Below are 18,528 nucleotides of genomic sequence, written 5' to 3'. Positions count from 1 at the left end.
GTAGAGCACCATGTACATTGCGTTCCGCCCGCAGGGTCGAGAGATCGAAACCAGGCGCCGGATAGTATTTTTTTTATATAGTGTAGGGGGAGGGGTGCGGACTACGACTACGGACGTCAACGCGGGTGACATCGTGAGTTACTGAAATGCTCTGCATTTAAAACTTCGCGTGGTTAGATGTCCGTACCCCGACGTCGAGGCGCTCAATGTTGCCAGATGATGGCGGTCTTACAGCGGGTCGTCGTTCCGCCGCCAACAGGGGCTGCCGCGGGAAGCTTAAAGCGGTCGGGAAGCCTCGCTCGGGCTTCTAATGTAAGCACAGCGGCCTGTGATTAACCGCGAACGGACGGCCGCCGACGCGGAAGCGCCGCCCCGCATCCAGGTATCTCGTGTCTCGCGTTGCGTGCCGCCTTTAATACGGCGCCTCTCGATGGCCAGCTTGGGTTGCAATGAAGTTTCGCGGTGTGACGGGGATACCCGCCTTATCGCATTCTTCATCGCTTGCCTTAGCCACCGGCAAGCGTCGTCCCGGTGAGTTGTAGTGGCGGAAATGGGCCGGCCCCCGGCTGGTTTGCTGCAGCCTAGCGACGCGTACTCGGCGGCCGCGGTTTTACACGACTCGATAAGGCCTTTCCTGTCGGTCTCACGCCGAATAAAGCAGTTGTTTACGGCTTGTCATCCGCCCCTCTCCCGCCTTCAAAGCGTTCCTTGTTCGTTGCGCGGCCTGGAAGGGCGATCAAACTGTGGCGGCAGAACGGCTCGGCTCTCACCTGTCTCGGAGTTGGCGTTCGCACAAGTGTAACATGAAAACCCCTTTGTTTTTTTCCTGTTTGTTCTTGAGAAACATTTCAGCGGCTGTCCGTTCCCAACAATGAGCCGCCCAGTTGTGCGCTGGAAGCAAGCTGTTCTCTTCGCGTACGTGGCGCCGAAGCAGCGAAGTACTCGTCGCTATTTTCTTTCTTTTCTGAAAGCGAGAAACATGGGGATGTTTATTTTTCCCCTGCTGTTCTAAGCTTCCCGCAGCCCCTTCCCGTTACTTTATTTGTCACCAACTGAGTGGCGCTAAATTTGTTTATCGAGGTTCTCGCGAAATCTTGATTAAAATCGCATCAGGGAACTTCGATGCTAGGCTGGAAAGCGGAATTAATGTTGCGTTCGCTTGTATGGCGCAAGGATTTTACACCAATGGGCAGAACACGTTTACAAAATGAGCGCTTTAGGCAGATCAAGAAGGCGACCCGTTTTGCTGAGATGGTTCTTTTTTTTTTTTTTTGCTGTAGTTTGCACTCGTAATCGAAGGTACGGGCGTACGAACGGTGCGGCGAACGAACAGAGCTGTAGTGCGCCGTGGCGTCCCGGGTCAGTAAGCAGATTTAATATTTTGTGTAGGTGGCGGCTGTGAATGAAGACAAACAGAAATGTATAAACGAGAGAGAGAGAAAAACAAAAAAAAAAAAACGAGAGAGAAAAAGATGGAGGGAGAGTTGGCGTCCAATGAAATATTGGAAATGTAAACAACAGCGCTTCGGACGAGACAGCGAAGGACGGAAACCGAAGCATTTGCGCTGTTGCGTTGCAAACTCGGCGCGAGTGGCCTGTCTCTGTCCTTCACTGTCTCGTTCCGACGCGCTGTTGTTTTCATTCCCAAGATATATGTACCAACCAGCCAAAAGTTTCGAGTATTCTGGGGTCGCGTAGTATAGCGGGTGAAATCTTCGTAGCCAGTGAAGCAGAATGAGGGCGCGTACCGAACCATGACGGCTTGCAAATTTCGCGCGCCGAACAGCGCCTTCGAAAAGAAGAAAAAAGCGAGCTCAAATGCCGTCGTGTGTAGCAAGGAAACAAAATTGGGGGAGGGGGGGAGGTATGTAGGGAAAGCTTTGAAGCGGAGAAATTCGCCGTTTGTTTTCGGTGATCCCGGATTAGTTCTATACCTGCAGTGAGTGCTGGGAGAAAGGAATTTTGTGTGCCGCCTCGAGCGTGCGGTGCACGATCGCTTGTGTAGGATTGGGCACGTGTAATCCATGGTCGTCTATATATACAGCGCGGAAAAAACGAGTACGATAATGAGGCACACGAAATTCTAATCGCACGTATAAACCGTTCGCCCTGCGTACCTTGTCTTCGCCGTGCGGTGGTCTATCCGGTATGTTTACAATCCTTGCGTGTGAATGCATTGCAGTCCTTGCAATGCATTGCAATCCTTGCAGTCCTTGCGTGGGAATTCAGTGATCTGAACACCATCGATAAAGCTGCGAGCGTGTAAAAAACATTTTTTTTGTTACGCCTGCAATCTCGTATAGCTGCTCACGCTTGCGGTGTATAAACAGAGTACCAGCCCCTACATGGCACCTACGAATACAGGACCCCGGGCGCCACTGTCTGGCGTTTTGGACCGTTCCTGTCTGGGGCAATTTGTCCAAAAACGTACGTGGCCTTGTGGGCTGCACAAAGAAACTTGCCGTGTGACCCGCCGCTGTGGCTCAGTGGCTAAGGCGTTGCGCTGCTGAGCACGAGGTCGCGGGTTCGATTTCAGGCCGCGGCGGCCGCTTTTCTGCTGGAGGCGAAAAGCAAGAACGCCCGTGTGTACGAGATTTCGGCGCACGTTAAAGATCCCCAGGTGGTCAAAATTAATCCGGAGCCCTCCAATGCGGCGCGCCTCATCGCCTGCGTTGCGTCGCCGCCTTAAACCAATCAAATAATCAATAATCAAGAAACTTGCCGTGTATCTTAGTTCGAGTGAATATTGCGAGGAAAGCTTCGGTCGCGTAGCAGTCGCGACCGGGGAAAGTGAAACGGAGAGATCACTGCGGTAGCCGCTGCCACTCATTGCTCGCCGCTGTATACAACCATGCTACCAACCAAGGGAGCGGCAATTTGCGGAAAAATGTTGAGGTTCGTGATTTTAGAATAATTTGAGGTTTCAACAGCCGCCCACACGCACACGAGTGAAATCACGCGTGAGATCGACACTATCTTGTTCCGCAAACTTTAGCTCGAGGCCGTGTAGCTTGTGGATAGCGGAGCGAGTGACGTCGCGCATGTCAGCGCGTGTGGGCGGGGCCTTGTTTGTGGGCGTGGCCCGTGACCACGGCACCGTTTCGACCTTGACCCGGTTGCGAACTCTTGCGACGGCCTTCGCTGGTGCTCTTCATCCGGAAGATTGGTAAGGCGGGGACGTGTGTGCACGCTGAAGACCCGACGCTGCCCGTGTACTGTGTACGGAGTAATCTGCCGTGTGACCGCTTCCGTATTACGCCGCGCCGTATTGCTCATTCACGAGCGCTGCTGTGTGTACGCGTAAATGAGTAACGAATGATCCGTGGCAGCGGTCAGTCGCGCTTGCTTCGGCTTTGCACCCAGGAAACTTGCGAGGAAGGAAAAGTTCATATCCATGAAAATCCACCGATTTGTTATTTTAGTGAACATTTGGCGTAAACGGCGAAAGCCACACCTTTACTCAAAAAAGAAAAAGACATTGTATCATCCTTGTTTAACTGGACATTTTAGCTATTTTTAGCCGTGTGTGAGAAGCTGAAGAAACAGATCTAAATAAAACTGAATGACGTAAAAGGCGTCGTGTGGATGATTTGTGCGCACCGACCCGTTATCCTTGCTCTTGATTGGTCATTATTTTATTTGGTTATAATAATGTATTGAGGAAGAAGACATCACTCAGTGTCATCGTGTGATATTGCATGCGATCAACGCCGCTCGTTGAAAACCGAGCGACAGAGCGAAAACCGAGTGCTCGCTAACTTGCTTATTAATAATTTAACTAAACAATGATTGCGCAGTTTTTGGCGCCAGGTTAAGGTCGTTTAGCGAGTGCTTGTACTGTTCATTCAGTGTAGGGACGCGCGTGTGTAGAGCCCTCCGTGGCTTATTCAGGAACAAATAAGTTTCGTTTGGGGCCCAATGCGCGGGGTTTTTTTTTTTTTTTTTAACGATTGGTGGGCAAAAATGGCTTCCCAACCCGTCGGGACGCCTTCGGACAGTGCGATGAGGGCATGGCGGAAAGGGTTGGTGCGCCGCGCTTCCATATGGACGACATTGACAATGCGTACCCGGAGTGGTGTCGGGTCATTTGGCGCACATATGCGACGTGCCGCCCGCATGCTCCCTTCCAGGAACATCCCTGCCGCCGCCGTCTTGATGCGTGCCTGCGACGATGATGGCCCTCCGTGGTGCCTACTCTAGACGGACCCGCGCCGCGTTTCTGCATCGCCGTCTATGATCCTTTAGCGCCGCTGCAACGGCCCGCGCTCTAGAGACCCGGTACCCGTTCCTCTCAATCGCGGCGGTATCGCGTTGAAATAGAGCGCGCGTCTGCCGGCGTCCGCGTATCGCCGGCATCGCTGCGTCTAGGCACTACCGCCTTCGTAATTTGAGCGTCAAGATTGCGCGGAAGATAAGACTTTCCCGTACCAGTGGTTAGGGAGGCGCCTTGCTTATCATAATCGCAGCTCCCACCACCATGTTGCCTTAATTATAGTGCGGTTTTCTGTGGCTTTAATGGAATCGCGGGAACTGGGCCGAAGTTGGTAAATATTCGGAAAATTTGTTTAAACTTTGGTTGTTAGTCATCGCTCGTGTTTTCGCCTTCTTCACCGAGAGTCTGCGACCTATTCGCGCTGTTCTATCAGTATGATTTTTCAGTTTTTTCGCGGAACGGAACCGCATGTTTGTTGCTTTCGGGGTGGTATGTTTGCTGCTTCCTAGTTAAACAATGAACGCACAAGCAACAGAAACAGTAGTGAATTGTCGCTTAAAGCGCACGAGGATACGGCAAAGTGCGTAAAAACCGATGCCGTATTGAGGTTGGCCAAAGCTTTTGGATATTCTTAGTTTCTGTTGCTAAGCGTCTGCAGCATATATAATACTACTGCAGGTACTTAACTTTGTAAGTAGGGATGTCCGAATGTTATAAATTTCGACTACGATTCGAATAGCTCTTGTTATTCCATTTGCATTCGATCCGAGAATTCGATATTCGAGCTTTTGAATACTCGGGCGTGTGTGTATGCTACACAGTTGGGCTTGCATCGACCGCTAAACTTGACGTAGACCTGAAACGCGGCGTCTGGTAATGAAATCGTACCAGTGTTGCATATAGGACAAGGCGGAAGACCAGACGGGTGGCCAGTATTGTTCGCTTTTTTTTTACTCGTTCGCGCTACTCATCTAAACGGCACGCTACAAGTTGTAAAAAATTCAATAAGTGTAGCGAGAACTACTATTTTTGTGTGCAATTCGATATTCGAAGCTTGTTCTTCTTAGTTTGCATTTGCTTTGATTGGAAAATTTTCTCTTTTTCTGGCGCCCCTGACAAGCTTTCGGAATTCACGTTAATACTGCACAATACGAGGCAGTCGTCATTTGAGAGCCTATTTGTAAAACTGACATAATGTTTCACGTATGCGTTAGCAAACCAGGGTTACGCGTGCTAGCCAGCGCATAAGAATGCCGCCATACCGCGACTTTACATTGCAGCATATGTCTGCGCGAGCAGTCCCGAAGAAGTGCCACTAATGCGGCTGCGATTTTTCGTTTGTTTCCGTCCTTTTTCATCCAACGGCTGTTCTTACGAGAGCGAAATTCGAATGGTGGCGCTTTTTCGAATTGCAAAATCAGCCGGAGGGTGAAGTTTGAAGGAGTAATAGTATTCATGCAGCATATACCCTGCACAGCGCGTACCTCGAGCGCGTCGGTTACAGTTGACCCGAGAAGAATCGACCCAGTCGCAAACAATGACTGGCTGCCGCTTATTCGATGAGCGTGCACTTTGTCAGCCCTATACTACGCGTCTACCTACATCTATACTGCGGCCGGCTGTGATCGCTGTCTGCAGGTATAATCGTAGCCGCACGCTCGTCGAAGATACGTGCAGCCGGGTCTATTCAGGAGAGAAAGAACCGTTTCCACTGGATCCGCCGGTCGGCGTGGGACCGTTAGCTGCAGCCTCGCTCGACTCGATGGTGGCGGTTCGCGTTTTGCTTTTTTTCTACCTTTCGGCAGACCATTTGGCCATTGCGGACACACTACTCGTCGCTCGGACCTCGGCCGGTGCGTGCGTGCGTGCGTGCGTGCGGCCCGAATACGGTTCCTGGCCCGTCGGCCGTTCCTTTTGCATTCACTGGATTGCCCTGTGCGGCAGCGAACGCTTGCGCGCCGCCGACTCAGCTGACTGGCGGCGACGCGGGCTGACGACGTCCGTGCGTTGGCGTCGTGTCGTGATCGGAAAATCGAACAACGAATGGGGGTAGAGGTATGCCGCTGGGGGTGACGTGCCTTCCCTCCCCTTCACTCGCCGCACGTCATCCGACTGCGTTTCGTTTTGTCTACTCTCGCGTTACCTGTACTGGAGAACAAAGCGCGGTGTGATGGTGCGTGTCCTCATCGCGCGCCCAGCCGTATGAGGTGCCTCCGATGGCTGTCGCTGCAGCCTTGGTAAAAAGCAGCTCACGAAGTGATTAATCTCCATGATTATTAGTCCGATAAAACTTTCTCAGGGCAGCCCGCTGATCGGAAGACCGGTAACGAACTTGCTGCCGGCCGGCGTACTTCTCACCGCGGCCCTTCTGGTCTAGATCCTGGGCGTTCGTTGGGTCTAGGTTCCTTCGCGGGACGTCTGGGGCTTTCGCTGCAGTGGACGCAGTGGCCCGAACACTGCTGCCGTGGCGGGCGTTTCGCGGTGCATCGACCGGCGCCGAGCTGGCGGCGGCGGCGGCGGCGGGTTCGAACCGCGCCCAGCGTACGTACGGCCGTGCCGTGGCGGGAAGCGCGTGGCCGGCCGCGCCGCCGCGATCGATGTCTTGTGGAGCAGGCCGAGACGGGTTGCGCCCTTGGACGCGCCGGCGCCACCGCCGCTTTTTTGCTTGCTCCGGCTCCCGTCTGCGTCCCGGACGCTCGCGGATCCCGCTCGGGTACGCGCGGCACGCGTCTCGAGGGGAAGAAGGCAGGTGTGGCGCCGGCCCATCGCGCGATAATGATCGGCGTTACTGCGAACACGCCTAATTGCTGCAGCGTTGACGTTTTTCAGTGCAGTGCGCGGCTCAGTTCGAGCTACGTGCGTCGTTAAAAGCGGTGCTTCGTTGAAAGCGGTGATGATTTGCTCTCCCTGCTACGCGCGAACACGCTTTATTGGTCTTCTGATCACGCGTTTTCTAGTTTTTATCAGCGCCGACGTGTGGTAATCGACGGTAGCAAGTTTCATATCGCCTTTCGACCGAAAACTCGCAGTTCGGCGGAGAGGTAGGTGACAGTGCTCCTTTGGGGCGTTGTCGCCTCCTCGAGCTATCTCCCCGCCGTCTCTTTCGAGCCCTCCGGGTTAAAACAGGCGCAGGATTAGCGCCTGTCTTTTGGCCCCTCTTGACGCCTGTCCCTGGTTTTTGCGCTGCGCACTTTAGTGCGAGTGCCGATGAAGGCATCGCTGTGCTGTCGAGAGGATCAGCGAGTGGACAGTGACAGTTGTAGATTGTGTGACGCAACACACAATCTACGCCGCTCTCCTCCATCTTCATCCATTTCTCCCCGTGGCAGGGAGCGGGGGTAATGGTACCAGCAGTAATTCGATCGTAGTCGATAATGATGGATGGCTAATGGGACCGTCTCGCGGTTGACGGCTCGTAGCAAATGATGGTCTACCCCAAAAATGTACAGTTTACTTACACGGCGTGTTTTCAGCTCAAGGCACATGTTAGGATCGGGCAGTGCCCGCATCCAGAGGGCCTCCCCTCAATGCTCCAAACATCTGTTTTATTTCGAAAGTCCCGGCTCCCAAAGAGACGCCACAATAGGGAAGGAGGAGGGCCTACCAATTAACCAACACTAGGCCGCTGATCGGCTACTATAACAACTAATCATGGGTGTCAAGGCCGTAGCCAGGGGAGGTGTTTCGGTGTCAGAACACCACCCTAAATTTTGTAAGTGGCGCATCCCCCGCTTCTTTTTTACCTTTTTTTTTTTTTTGCCCATGCTCTTTGCACAATTCGTCCATAAATTTAAACGTGAAAACGAAAATAAGGTATTGTTTGGCTGCGGAATATGTTTTCTCTGTCTTTTTTTTTTTTACTGGCGGGGTATAACACATTAGAAAAATATTTCTGGCTACGCCACTGATAGGTGTGTGCACAAATAATCACGTGACCCTACTCTTTGACTCGTGCGGAAACTCTGACGTGTTCATCGAGACACGTTAGCGCACAGGCGAGAAAGCGGAACTGGGCTGAGAAACTCGCAGCGCCCAACGATCACACCTCGGGTGTTCCGTGCGTGAAAGGAACGCCGGTAATTGCCCTTCGTTGTTAGCGCTCGCCGAATATCGGGAACGCCCCCTAGCACGATCGCCCCGTTCAATTTGTCGCCTCGCCGCAATCGAGGCGACACACTCGGACGAGGAACGAATTCACGCACACCCCGTAGCTTTGGCTAGTGCCATCTCTCCAGGCACCGCGGTTTTTTTTCTTCGCGGCTGTACCCTTTCGTGCACACCTCGCAGTCCCCGTAACTCTACCGACCAGAACGCACGCGCGCCTCGCGTGCTTTAATACCGTAACTGTACCCTCGTTAAACAAAACAAAACACACACACACATACACACACACGCACGCACGCACGCACGCACCTTGTATACACTGTCAGCCCGGCCGGCATAGAAACAAATAGACGTAAAAGCGAAGCAAACTAAACGCTACGATGCCAGGCGGTCTTCATTAATTGAGGTGCCCGAACTTAGCTGTAACCCCGAGACCTTGAATTGTGTGCCTGTACCGAGTGACAAGAAAACCTATGCGGCAACGAGTTGGTGCTCCAGTGTCGACAAATTATTCGTGGCGCGTACAGACAAGGACGTACGAGACGCTTTTCGAATAAAACCAGCTGGATAGCGCTTCTGGGTGTCCCTTTCTTGCTACGTCCCCGTTCTGTACGCGCTGTGAATTTTGCAAGAATGCACTGTCTGCTACATGAGTATCGCTCTGAGCGGGCATTGTTAGAACGCAAAAAAAAAAAAAAAAAAAAGAACAGTCTACGTCCGCTTTTTGTTTGTGGTGCATCGGGAGAAACAGGACATTTGGGTAAAACTCGACGAATGTCTGCGTGGCGGGGCGTAGTGGCGTGATCGCCTTTCGCCGATGAAGGGTTCTGAACGAACCGAGCGCCTACGGGAACTGTGATCTTGCAATCCTTTCTTGACAGCGCCGATTATCATTGCACGTGCGAAGGAGCGGGGACGCTATCGCCTCTAGAACCGTATAGGCGACCGCTGACGAGTGAAGTCTTATGGGCTGTGCTCCTGCGGCAATGTATCAATAGCCAAGCGCGATCTTTTTGCAACCCATGGCACTCATTTAACTAAACAGAGTTAAAAGGGTTGGATCATAAGGGCACCATACAAATTTGCGTTTTTTTTTTTTTTCACATACCGCTTCATATACGTTTCTTCTTTATAGGTTGTTATGTAGGACTTGATACGCTAACGCATATTCCACGAGGTACGAGTGCATTTATTTGACTCGCCGAGCATTAAGGGTTGATGCAAGCGCACGCAGTGACGTGTGCTGCGGAATGCACGACTGCATGCGCATGGGCGGAAATACGCGTTTGTCATTTCAGCGCTGTAGCCATTTTTACCGCTGCGTAGACAATTCTGTTAATTGCGTAACGACCAAGTGCGCCACTGGTCATTTTGTACTGGTGTGAGACGTCTACTAATTGCAGACCAAGTATACCCGCTTTGCGCTTCTCAATTTCCTCTAACGTATATAGTTGCTAATTATCACAAAACTGCATTTGCGGCGCGCGTTCACTGATCATCATAATGTCCACCACCGTGTTAAATATGGTGTGTCTGCACCCTCTCGTCACTGAAACATAAGCCAGCAATTTAATGACGTCCCTCGGAACGCAGCAACGCACGTGAAGCGACCACACGCTGACTGGAGGGGTACGTGTGCCAGAAATGTCTTTCTGTTCGGTGGCCTCCTACCGGTCGGCGTCAGCAGTTTTAAGTGCAGAGCACTTTAGGCGCTCGCCTTGTCGTCCTAGCTCGCTCGCTCTACCCAAGCATATATATCATCAAGGCGGCGTCCCAGGGTAACGCTGTTGTTCGCGGCGTACCCCAGAGGCTTCGAAAGCCAAGCGGTTTATATAGTCAGAAGCGTTCAAAACTCTTGAAACGCTGGCGCTTGTCATACATCTTCCCGTTGTTTAGCGCAAAGAAATCTATAGGTACATTTGAGGGAAAATATACGTAATTAACCGGCAGCGCCCGCGTTCCCGTAGTTAAGGGCATCCGTTGGGTTGGTTTTTAACGCAAAATGTGGTAGTGCAACGCCGGCACGTGCGGGGAGAAAGGCACGGCAAGAACAGAACTCCTGCTGGCGCAGTTTCAGGCCGGGGGCGCGCGAGCACTGCGAAGGCGGGAAATTTGAATTGCATGGGGTGGTAGCAGTAAGCGGATAACGGCGGTACAGCCCGTTATGGCGGCGAATCACTGCTCTGCACTTCCGACAGCTTTCACGTTGGATGGAACGGTTTAATTTTTCCTTCGTAGTGGCGTTTTTCTTTTTTTTTTTTCCTCGCGAACCAATTTTAGTTGCAACTTCCGATGTGTCAACGGATGAGCGACCAAGCGGCATAATGTCTTCATAATTGCGCTTCGGATGTAATATATTTTGGGGCCGCTCACCTCCGCACTCCATTCCTGCTTTTCCTAATACGTACAGTACGCGTTTAGTAGGGGACACTAACAGGAACCTCGCACGTGTAATGTCTTTGCGGAAGGGCTCGTAATGAGCCTCTGAAGAGGAGACTCTGCCCGATCTTTTATAATAAAGACCAGGAGCATAAACTGAGCTCGGAGCGAACTGCGTGAGCGCTGTACAAGACTCGTTCCACCCAGCGAGCTTCCCGAGAGGTGCAACCCGGTTACGCAACTCTACGCGTGACGAGCGTTTACGACGGGAACCGTTCGCCTAGCTCAGCTTGTCCGCGCTGTGTGCACGCAGAGTGCGTGCGCGCTCTTTTGAAAGCCCGCCTTGTATTTCTGGTGATTTTGAGGGGAGACAAATGTCGTAACGGTGTTCCGAACCGGCCTGCGCGCGTCAGCGCCTCGTGAAGCGGCCTCCTTAGTTTGCTGTTGCCGTTTTTATCGCGCGCACGTACGAAGCACCGGCTGGTCGGTCGCTTTGTCAGAAACTGCACTACGAAAACAAAAGCGCACTCCGGGGGACGCGAGGAGGCAAGTAGTGTGCAGAGACGGGATCTGGGAATCTGACTGCCATGCAGATGAAGCGAAGTGCTCGAGAAGTCACACTTGTGCACTCATCAGTAACCTTGGAAAGGAGTTCTGTTGCTGTTTACTTCATTGCCGCAGTGTGGTGGCTAACGCATCCGCCTGCTGTCCTAGAAACGTTTCGAACGTGTCTCGTTTCTCGCAGCGGGATGGGCAAGCTGTCCGAGCAGGGGCATAAAATATGCTCCGGAGGCTCAGTGGTTTTATTGTGGAGTTTGCTTCGTTGGCGCGTGCTCGCCGCGAGTAACTGGGAACTCCCTCCAACGTGCCCTGTCTCGCAATTTGAAGTTCACATTTCAAGTTGGGTGCAGTTCATTCTTATTCAGACGACGTGGAAGCGAGGACGTGTGTAAGGTCATCACTGTTCGGGCTTTGAGAACACGGCATAGCGCAATCCGGACAAAAAGCCGAGACTTCTTACACACAGTGGGGTTCATCTGAAGCAAGTTCGCGTGGAACTAACGACGCACGCGATAGAAAATGGACTTTCTGTGTCGCGCGTCATGTGCCCTGCTTCGCGACCGCGATGACACGTGGGGCGTCACATTTTTTGTATAAGGTATGCAGTGAATACTTCAGTTTTACGTGCCAAGCGTTCGGTACGCGAACGTCTCGCGTTTTCGTTGGCGGCCTTCGGCGTCGGAATGAGATCTCGCATTACCGGCACAATGAGCGCATGCGGTCAGTGCGGGCTTTGAATGTTTTGTTTTTGTGAAAAAAAAAAAAAAAAAAGGGTGAAACTCGGATCCGGCGCCAGTTTCGCAGTGCGGAACGTTTCATTTCATGGAGTGCGGTATGGTGTTGAAGTAGTGGGAAGACGGAGTTCGCTGGTGTTCTTTACAAACCTCAGCAAAGCTGCGCTTCAGACATGCGCTAGCTGGAGCGAGTAAGGAAAACACTCTCTTGTCCACAGTTCCTCGCTTCTTCTGACTTATTCCCTGAGCCCCGAAAGCGCCTGCACGGTGCATGTTGGTGCCGCTTCTCACGCCGTACGCGTTGTCCTGCAAATCTGATTCGAGCCGCGCCTCCACCGCGCGCGGCCGGGGTGATGACGGTAATTCATGGCGGTAGGTAAGGAAAACAGATCGTGCCGAAGTGGCCGCTGCTCGCTTAGGCCGCGCCGTGCACGAGGCATTTCTCCACGCTCTGATTGGCGCCGGTCATCTATGCCCACATCGTGGGGGCCGCTCGCGCGCCTGCTGCAACGAGTACGCGGCGCTCGCCTAATCGCGCCGGTTAGCGCGTTTTTCTTTAAAAGCGCGCCTTGCCTTGATACCCTCGGCCCCTACTGCAGATTCCAGGAGATTGCGAATGGCCCCCACGCTTCGTTGAAAGGGACGTTTGTGATACGGCTCTGCGAGAAAAATGGTTAACGGCCCAGCCGTCCCTCGTCGGCCGTTCATCTTGCGGGCGCCGACCCCACGTGTACGCCCTGATTAACTTTCGCTGTTGTTGCTGCTGGTTCTTGAACTGCAGAGTAATAAGCAAAACGTGAGATGCGGCCCTCTTTTTTTGTATGACTTCATTGAAAGTTGTTCACCGTTGGCACACAGAGCTCGTCGATTCATTTCCCTTGCAGTGATATTTGTTGTGGGCGTTCGTATACGCTGTCGGGCGCGCTGGCGAGCCGTGAACATTTCTACAGTACGCATAATGATCAATTCAGTTAATAAAGCGGCTGCGCGGTAGCTAATTCGAACCCTATACCGCAACATCCCCCCCCCCCCTCTTAACTGAGGGATTAGAGAGTTTTAGCATAACGTTACCGTGTTTACGTTACCGTTTACCGTGTTTGCGGGAGTCGACTGCGCAGCGCGAGAGTTACCGCGAACGGTAACTTACCGGCACAGGCTTCACCGTCGCCAGCGGCTTCGGACACGGTAAACGGTAACGCAAACACGGTAACGATATGCTAAAACTGCCTATTATGGTCCATCGGGCTTTCCGTTCGACCTCAGACTGCTCTCAGGTGTTCATACCTTGAGTCAAGCTGCTTCTTGTCAGACCAGAGAAGCGTCGTTGGACGCGTTCGCGACCCGGCGCAGTGTGCCAACTTTTAACGGTATAACGCCGGACATAAAGAACACTAAGTATTTCTCTGTGTCTTGCGTTTTCTTCCTGGCCCATACGCCTATTCGTGCCGTCTTTGACTGCTTAAGGTGCCCTTTGTTTCGGTGGCGTCGACCGCGCCCGGGCCGTTATGGGCATCGGCGGCCACCCGCGCGGTTTTTCGCCCCCTACCGCGCCTTTGTGCCATCATCATCCACGTGTGGGCCGTCGGTGTAACAGTTTTGACCCGGGACCTGACCAGTTCTCCTCGTTTTCTTTTTGCCTGTGTGTTTCAGATGTGCTCATGGGCTACAATGGAACCATATTCGCCTACGGCCAGACTTCCAGCGGGAAGACGCACACAATGGAGGTGAGTCCTTGGTTAGTGCCTCTCTCTTCCTTCAAGAGGGTCTTCACTGCGCGACAGTGATGACCGCAGAGGTAGGGGCTGAGGGAGAAGTTAGCAACGACCTTTGACTGCCTCAATATATAAAACTGCATATTAAGTACAACGCTTCCGTGCCACAGGGTGGTCGAAGAATTTGAGGGTAGGCGTCTTTGTGCTTTTTAAAAAAACGGTAACGGGATCGCGCTCCTCTGTTCGCGTCAGGGGGGTGAGACATGCGTGCGGCGAACGACGCGTTTCCGTACGCATTTTTCCCTTTCCGAAACCGGTCCCGCAGCCCCTCCTGCGGGTTCGTGATGACTGCCGAGCCGGTTTCCGGGGAGAGGGAAGACGCGTGCGGAAGAAGCGCGTCGCTCTCCGCATGTGTGTTTGCCTCTGTCGGAAAGAGCGTGGTGTCGCGCGTCTGACCTTCACGCGGAGTGGACGTGAACACCAGTCACTTCTCGTTGATCCGCTTTTAAAACAAGGTGCGGGCAGAGCTCGTTTGTGAGGCGTGAAGAGGGAGGGAGGGAAGGGGGTGCAGGATGAAATGCTATCGCTGGGCGCCAGTACCACTTTCGTCAGCGTCAGTGAGGAACAAATCGAAGCGTCACTCCTTCCCTACTACCGAAGTTTCGTGTGAGGCTTCCAGCATTGCGTAGTCATGAGTTGTTTAGAAAGGGGCCCAGCTTCGCACTTGTATACAGACTGGGTACACTTGCGCGAGCTTTGCCGTCACCGTTAATGCTAATTACGCCATCTTTCTCTGGGAAGTTTTGATTTGACACCGCGTGGCTGTAGGGAGGTGTTTCCTCGTTAGCATTGCGAGTGTGTACGCATGGCCAAAGTGTCGGGGACATGACTCGTGAGTAATGTGGAGAGCTTGTTATATCAAATCCCCAAGATATATGGATTGTGTACGACGATTAGTCCTCTTTTTCTTTTGCGTGTAAGCATGGGAGGTTTCAACCTGGCTGCCTTTGTAGCCCATGGCTGCAAAGCATCCCGAGGCGGGGTGCTGCGCCTGTGTAGTGGGGGCGAGTGACATCAGCGGCCGAGCGCCAGCGCAAGCTTTCCGTGGGCAAAAAGGACAACACTGCGTGACTTGTGTGGCAGGTGTTAGCCCTTGTGTCAGTGCGTTGGGCCGAGGGCCATATCCGTGTTTACGCATCCAAAACAGATCTGCAACGGGTCTTCCTTTAATATTCCTCTAGCTTATTCAAAATGGCTGCAAGGAGTTCTTGTGGTAGGTGCATAAATAAGTGAAGATCATTCCTCCTCCCAGATAGAAAGAAAGTGTATGGAGAGCACAAAGAAATAAAATAAAAATCACACCATCTTCCCGTAGGGGAACCCTGAGTAGTATGCGAAGCAGCCATGGGGTCGACTGAAGTTCCCATTAGTTTTCAGTTCGTCGTTTCCGTTGACGCTCAGCTTCGCGTGCCTTCGTTGTATCAGTAGCTTCTTGACATAGTTTGAATGAGTGAAGGACATAAGGCGCGTTCGTAGCACATGCTCCCGTCTCGGTTTGTAGCGCAGTGGGAAGAGCGCCACGTAGCTCCTGTTGTGCGGCCAGAGAGTGGTGGGATCGAAACCGGGCGCCGCCTAACTATTTCTTTTTATAGTGGACTGCGCTGACGTCAGCCCAAACGCTGACGGGGCTGAAAAGACGCGCATGCACAGTAGAGTGCAGACGGCGGACAACGGTAACGAGGGAGGGAGGGACACAGCCCCGAGCATGAGATGCTTCACATCTAAAAAACTGAACATAAAAAAATTCAGGGTGCCTTAAGCTTTTGAAGCTCCCCAATTTTGTTTTTCTTTTTTCTTGAGGGACGTTGCAAAATGCCTGATCGTCATGATGAGGGCAGATGTAAAGGCTGCGTAAGCTTGGTGCACTGATTGAGAGGGAAGAATGATTACTGGCAGACAATAGGCCCCCTTTTATTTGCCATTTTAAACACCTCAGAACTGCTCCGAAGCAGCTCAGCATTTTATTTGCCTATGGAATATCTATTGTGAGAGCAGTTTTTGAGTGTCCAGGAGCTGCTCAAAGCTGCCCTGGGCAGCCAATTAAGAGGCCAATTATTTGACGGTAGGCAGAGTCAGTTTCCCTTTTCCCTTCTTCCTCCGGCAATTTGTGCTGCAACCGTAGCCTTCACCGCACATTCAACGAGAAGAATGGTGGCCATTGCTGATGTCCCACTGTGACTCAGTGGCGTTATCTGTTATCTTTACTCAGCAGCGTTTCCGGCAGCCACACGTGCTTACGAGGCATGCATGCGGATCAGATTACTGAGATTGTACATCCTGTGTCGGACTCAAGATGCGTGCTGTGTGTGCCCTTGACGCGTGTGAAAGTACAGGAAAATTTCCTGATTGCAGTATAAAATTAAAATGAAAACATTTTAACTTGAATCAGTGTGGGTGTAGACAAAGAACAGATTGTGACTGAAATTTTTCTGAAATTTATATATTGCATTAGCATTTCTCACAATCCTGTAACACTAAAAAACATAGTTTATAATCTAACTCTCTTCTATTCCTATCAAAAATAAAGTTTCACTCCTCCTCCTCCTCCTCCTCAAGGGCTCCATCTGTTAGGAAAGGGCATTTTTTGTCTAACCTTGGATCCCTGAAAGCAACACAAAAAACATTAGGTGCCCATCAAGCCTGCATTAAGGCCATTGTTAACACAATGAACTAAAGAATCACGCACGCATACAGATGCTAAAATTTCAAGAATGTAGAGCCAAAACGGCCAATGCTAAATGTAACATAGACATTGTGTCAACTACAAACTCAATAGGTTACACTTGCGTTATCTTGCCTTTGCACCTACAGAGCTTGGAATGCAAAAGCAGGCAGTAGAAGCGTTATAACCATGGTGAGAGTGAGGAAATAGCTAGAAAATTGAATGCGGATTTGTGAAAGGGATGCATTCCCCTCTCACGTCGGCCTAGTTGCCGCAGCACTCCCTGCCACATGGCATGCCATGCATTCACTGAACAGAGCAGTTCGTGTGCGTTGGCACCAGTGTGATGTCACACATTCTCATATAGGGGCTTTTGGGCCAGCACAAATAGGGGTTTGACTTCCTTGCTAGTTAGTGTCGTTGGGAACGGTGGCTGCGAATGACTCCTGTGCAGAATCGGTTGTTTTTTTCATTTTTTTACTCATTAGTTAATGTGTCTGTGTTCTGTGGTATTCAATTTAACTTGATCGAGATTGCCACTTTGAGCCGTTATCTCCCCTCATGATGAGATGATACCATGGCAGTGCGGCAACGTGGAAGTAAATTTTTATTGACTGATTATGAGGTTTAATGCGCCGACGCTTCACAGGCGATGGGGCGCGCCGTAGTGGAGGGCTCCGGTTTAATTTTGGCCACCTGGAGATCTTAACGTGCGCTGAAATCTTGAACACGTAGGTGTTTTTGCTTTCCGCCTCCTTCGGAAAAGGGGCCGCCGTCACCACTTTTCTGATTTTTTTTACCTTGGTTGTTGTATCTGGGTGTCGAGGCTTGGTGGCACTCAAAATTTAGAGGCTCGATTCGGGGCTTCATGAGGATATTTATTATTGGGGTGCATTACCTGTCTGGGCTGACAAAAGCTTGATATCCAGAATCTGTTCTTACACATTTGATAGATCTGCATATTTTGGTGTTTGGCAACACTTGCACGTACATTTAAATAAGGCAAAGCTGTAAGATGTACATGTCTTCACTTTAGAGTATAGAAAAATGTTCGGTCTTTGTTGTGCTGTCATTCCAGGCATACCATTCAAGGTCATGACGTAAGTGGAAATGTCTGTGACAGTTGAACAGAAATATGCAGTTTAATGAACGACTAGAAACGCAGTTGACGGTGCCTACGAATGATTTCATGCACAAATTGCAGCCTCCTTTGACCTATAATTCACTCTTTGATGTTGAGCCATCCTTGAAAGATGCAAAAACGTGAAGACAGCCAGGCTTTTGTGGTGTCATCGCATAGATGATTTATGAGGGCATGCTGTGTTCCACATTTGGTGCTTACTGTTGTTCACTCATCCCCCTGTTTTTCCCTCTGAATGCTTTTTTGGGTGGGATTTGTTTTTAGAACAGCCGATGTGACCATGGTGTCTGTTTGTCATGTTTCAGGGCGTTCTGGGAGACCCTTACAGTCAAGGCATCATACCCCGGATCATTAACGATATTTTTAATCACATTTATTCAATGGATGAAAATATTGAGTTCCACATAAAGGTGCGTGCTGCTACCCAAACCTTTTTCTCTCCTTCCTCTCGTAGCACTCATTAAGCTGCAATGACAGGTTGCAACTCTGTTTCAACATGCAAGCTGTGTTGACCACAAAATTGTTTGAAGCTGAAAAAATCTTCACGCTTCTGTAGTAGGCTGTCACTGCCAAGTGATTTAGCACACTGTGTGCTAGTCACAACTGCAGCCAGTGTTGAGTATAGCACCAGCATGCCTTGTGAAAAATTGGGCATTTGTCTCGACCTTAGTTGGAATGCACTAACAGAGGTGTGGTGTGCTGCAATTTATCCGAGTCATCCAGAAGTCCTTCTCCGTTTTCTTTCTTTTTTTTTTTTTTACACTTTTAAATGTTTGTCTCTACTTGCGGTGCTACAGGGTTGGTTAACCAGTATTGCATCTCCCTCTGTTACTTTTGTGGGGTGATTGCTTGGAATGGAATTTTATTGGCAATCTATGTGAACTTCTCCCTCAAGACAAGTTAATGACAAATCATTCTCTGTAGCAAAACTCTGACATTGCAAAGCTTCATCAATCCAAATT

At 51.1% G+C, this 18,528-nt stretch overlaps 1 protein-coding gene across 1 annotated transcript in view; it reads left to right on the top strand.

Annotated features, from left to right (window-relative positions):
* The window catches only part of Khc (kinesin heavy chain), an 83,967-nt gene that overhangs the window by 45,854 nt on the left and 19,585 nt on the right, over window positions 1–18,528 (top strand). The window contains exons 3-4 of the mRNA XM_077698288.1: window positions 13,642–13,715; window positions 17,872–17,976. Of these exons, the coding sequence (XP_077554414.1) occupies window positions 13,642–13,715; window positions 17,872–17,976 (179 nt within the window). The remainder of the gene's footprint in view (window positions 1–13,641; window positions 13,716–17,871; window positions 17,977–18,528) is intronic.

This window comes from Haemaphysalis longicornis, unplaced genomic scaffold (genome assembly GCF_048455015.1).
Source record: "Haemaphysalis longicornis isolate Haplotype H1 unplaced genomic scaffold, Haemaphysalis longicornis Haplotype H1 scaffold_2, whole genome shotgun sequence".
Lineage (NCBI taxonomy): Eukaryota > Metazoa > Arthropoda > Arachnida > Ixodida > Ixodidae > Haemaphysalis > Haemaphysalis longicornis.
The sequence above is the reverse complement of the archived record's forward strand: the minus strand, read 5'-3'. Positions and strand labels throughout refer to the sequence as shown.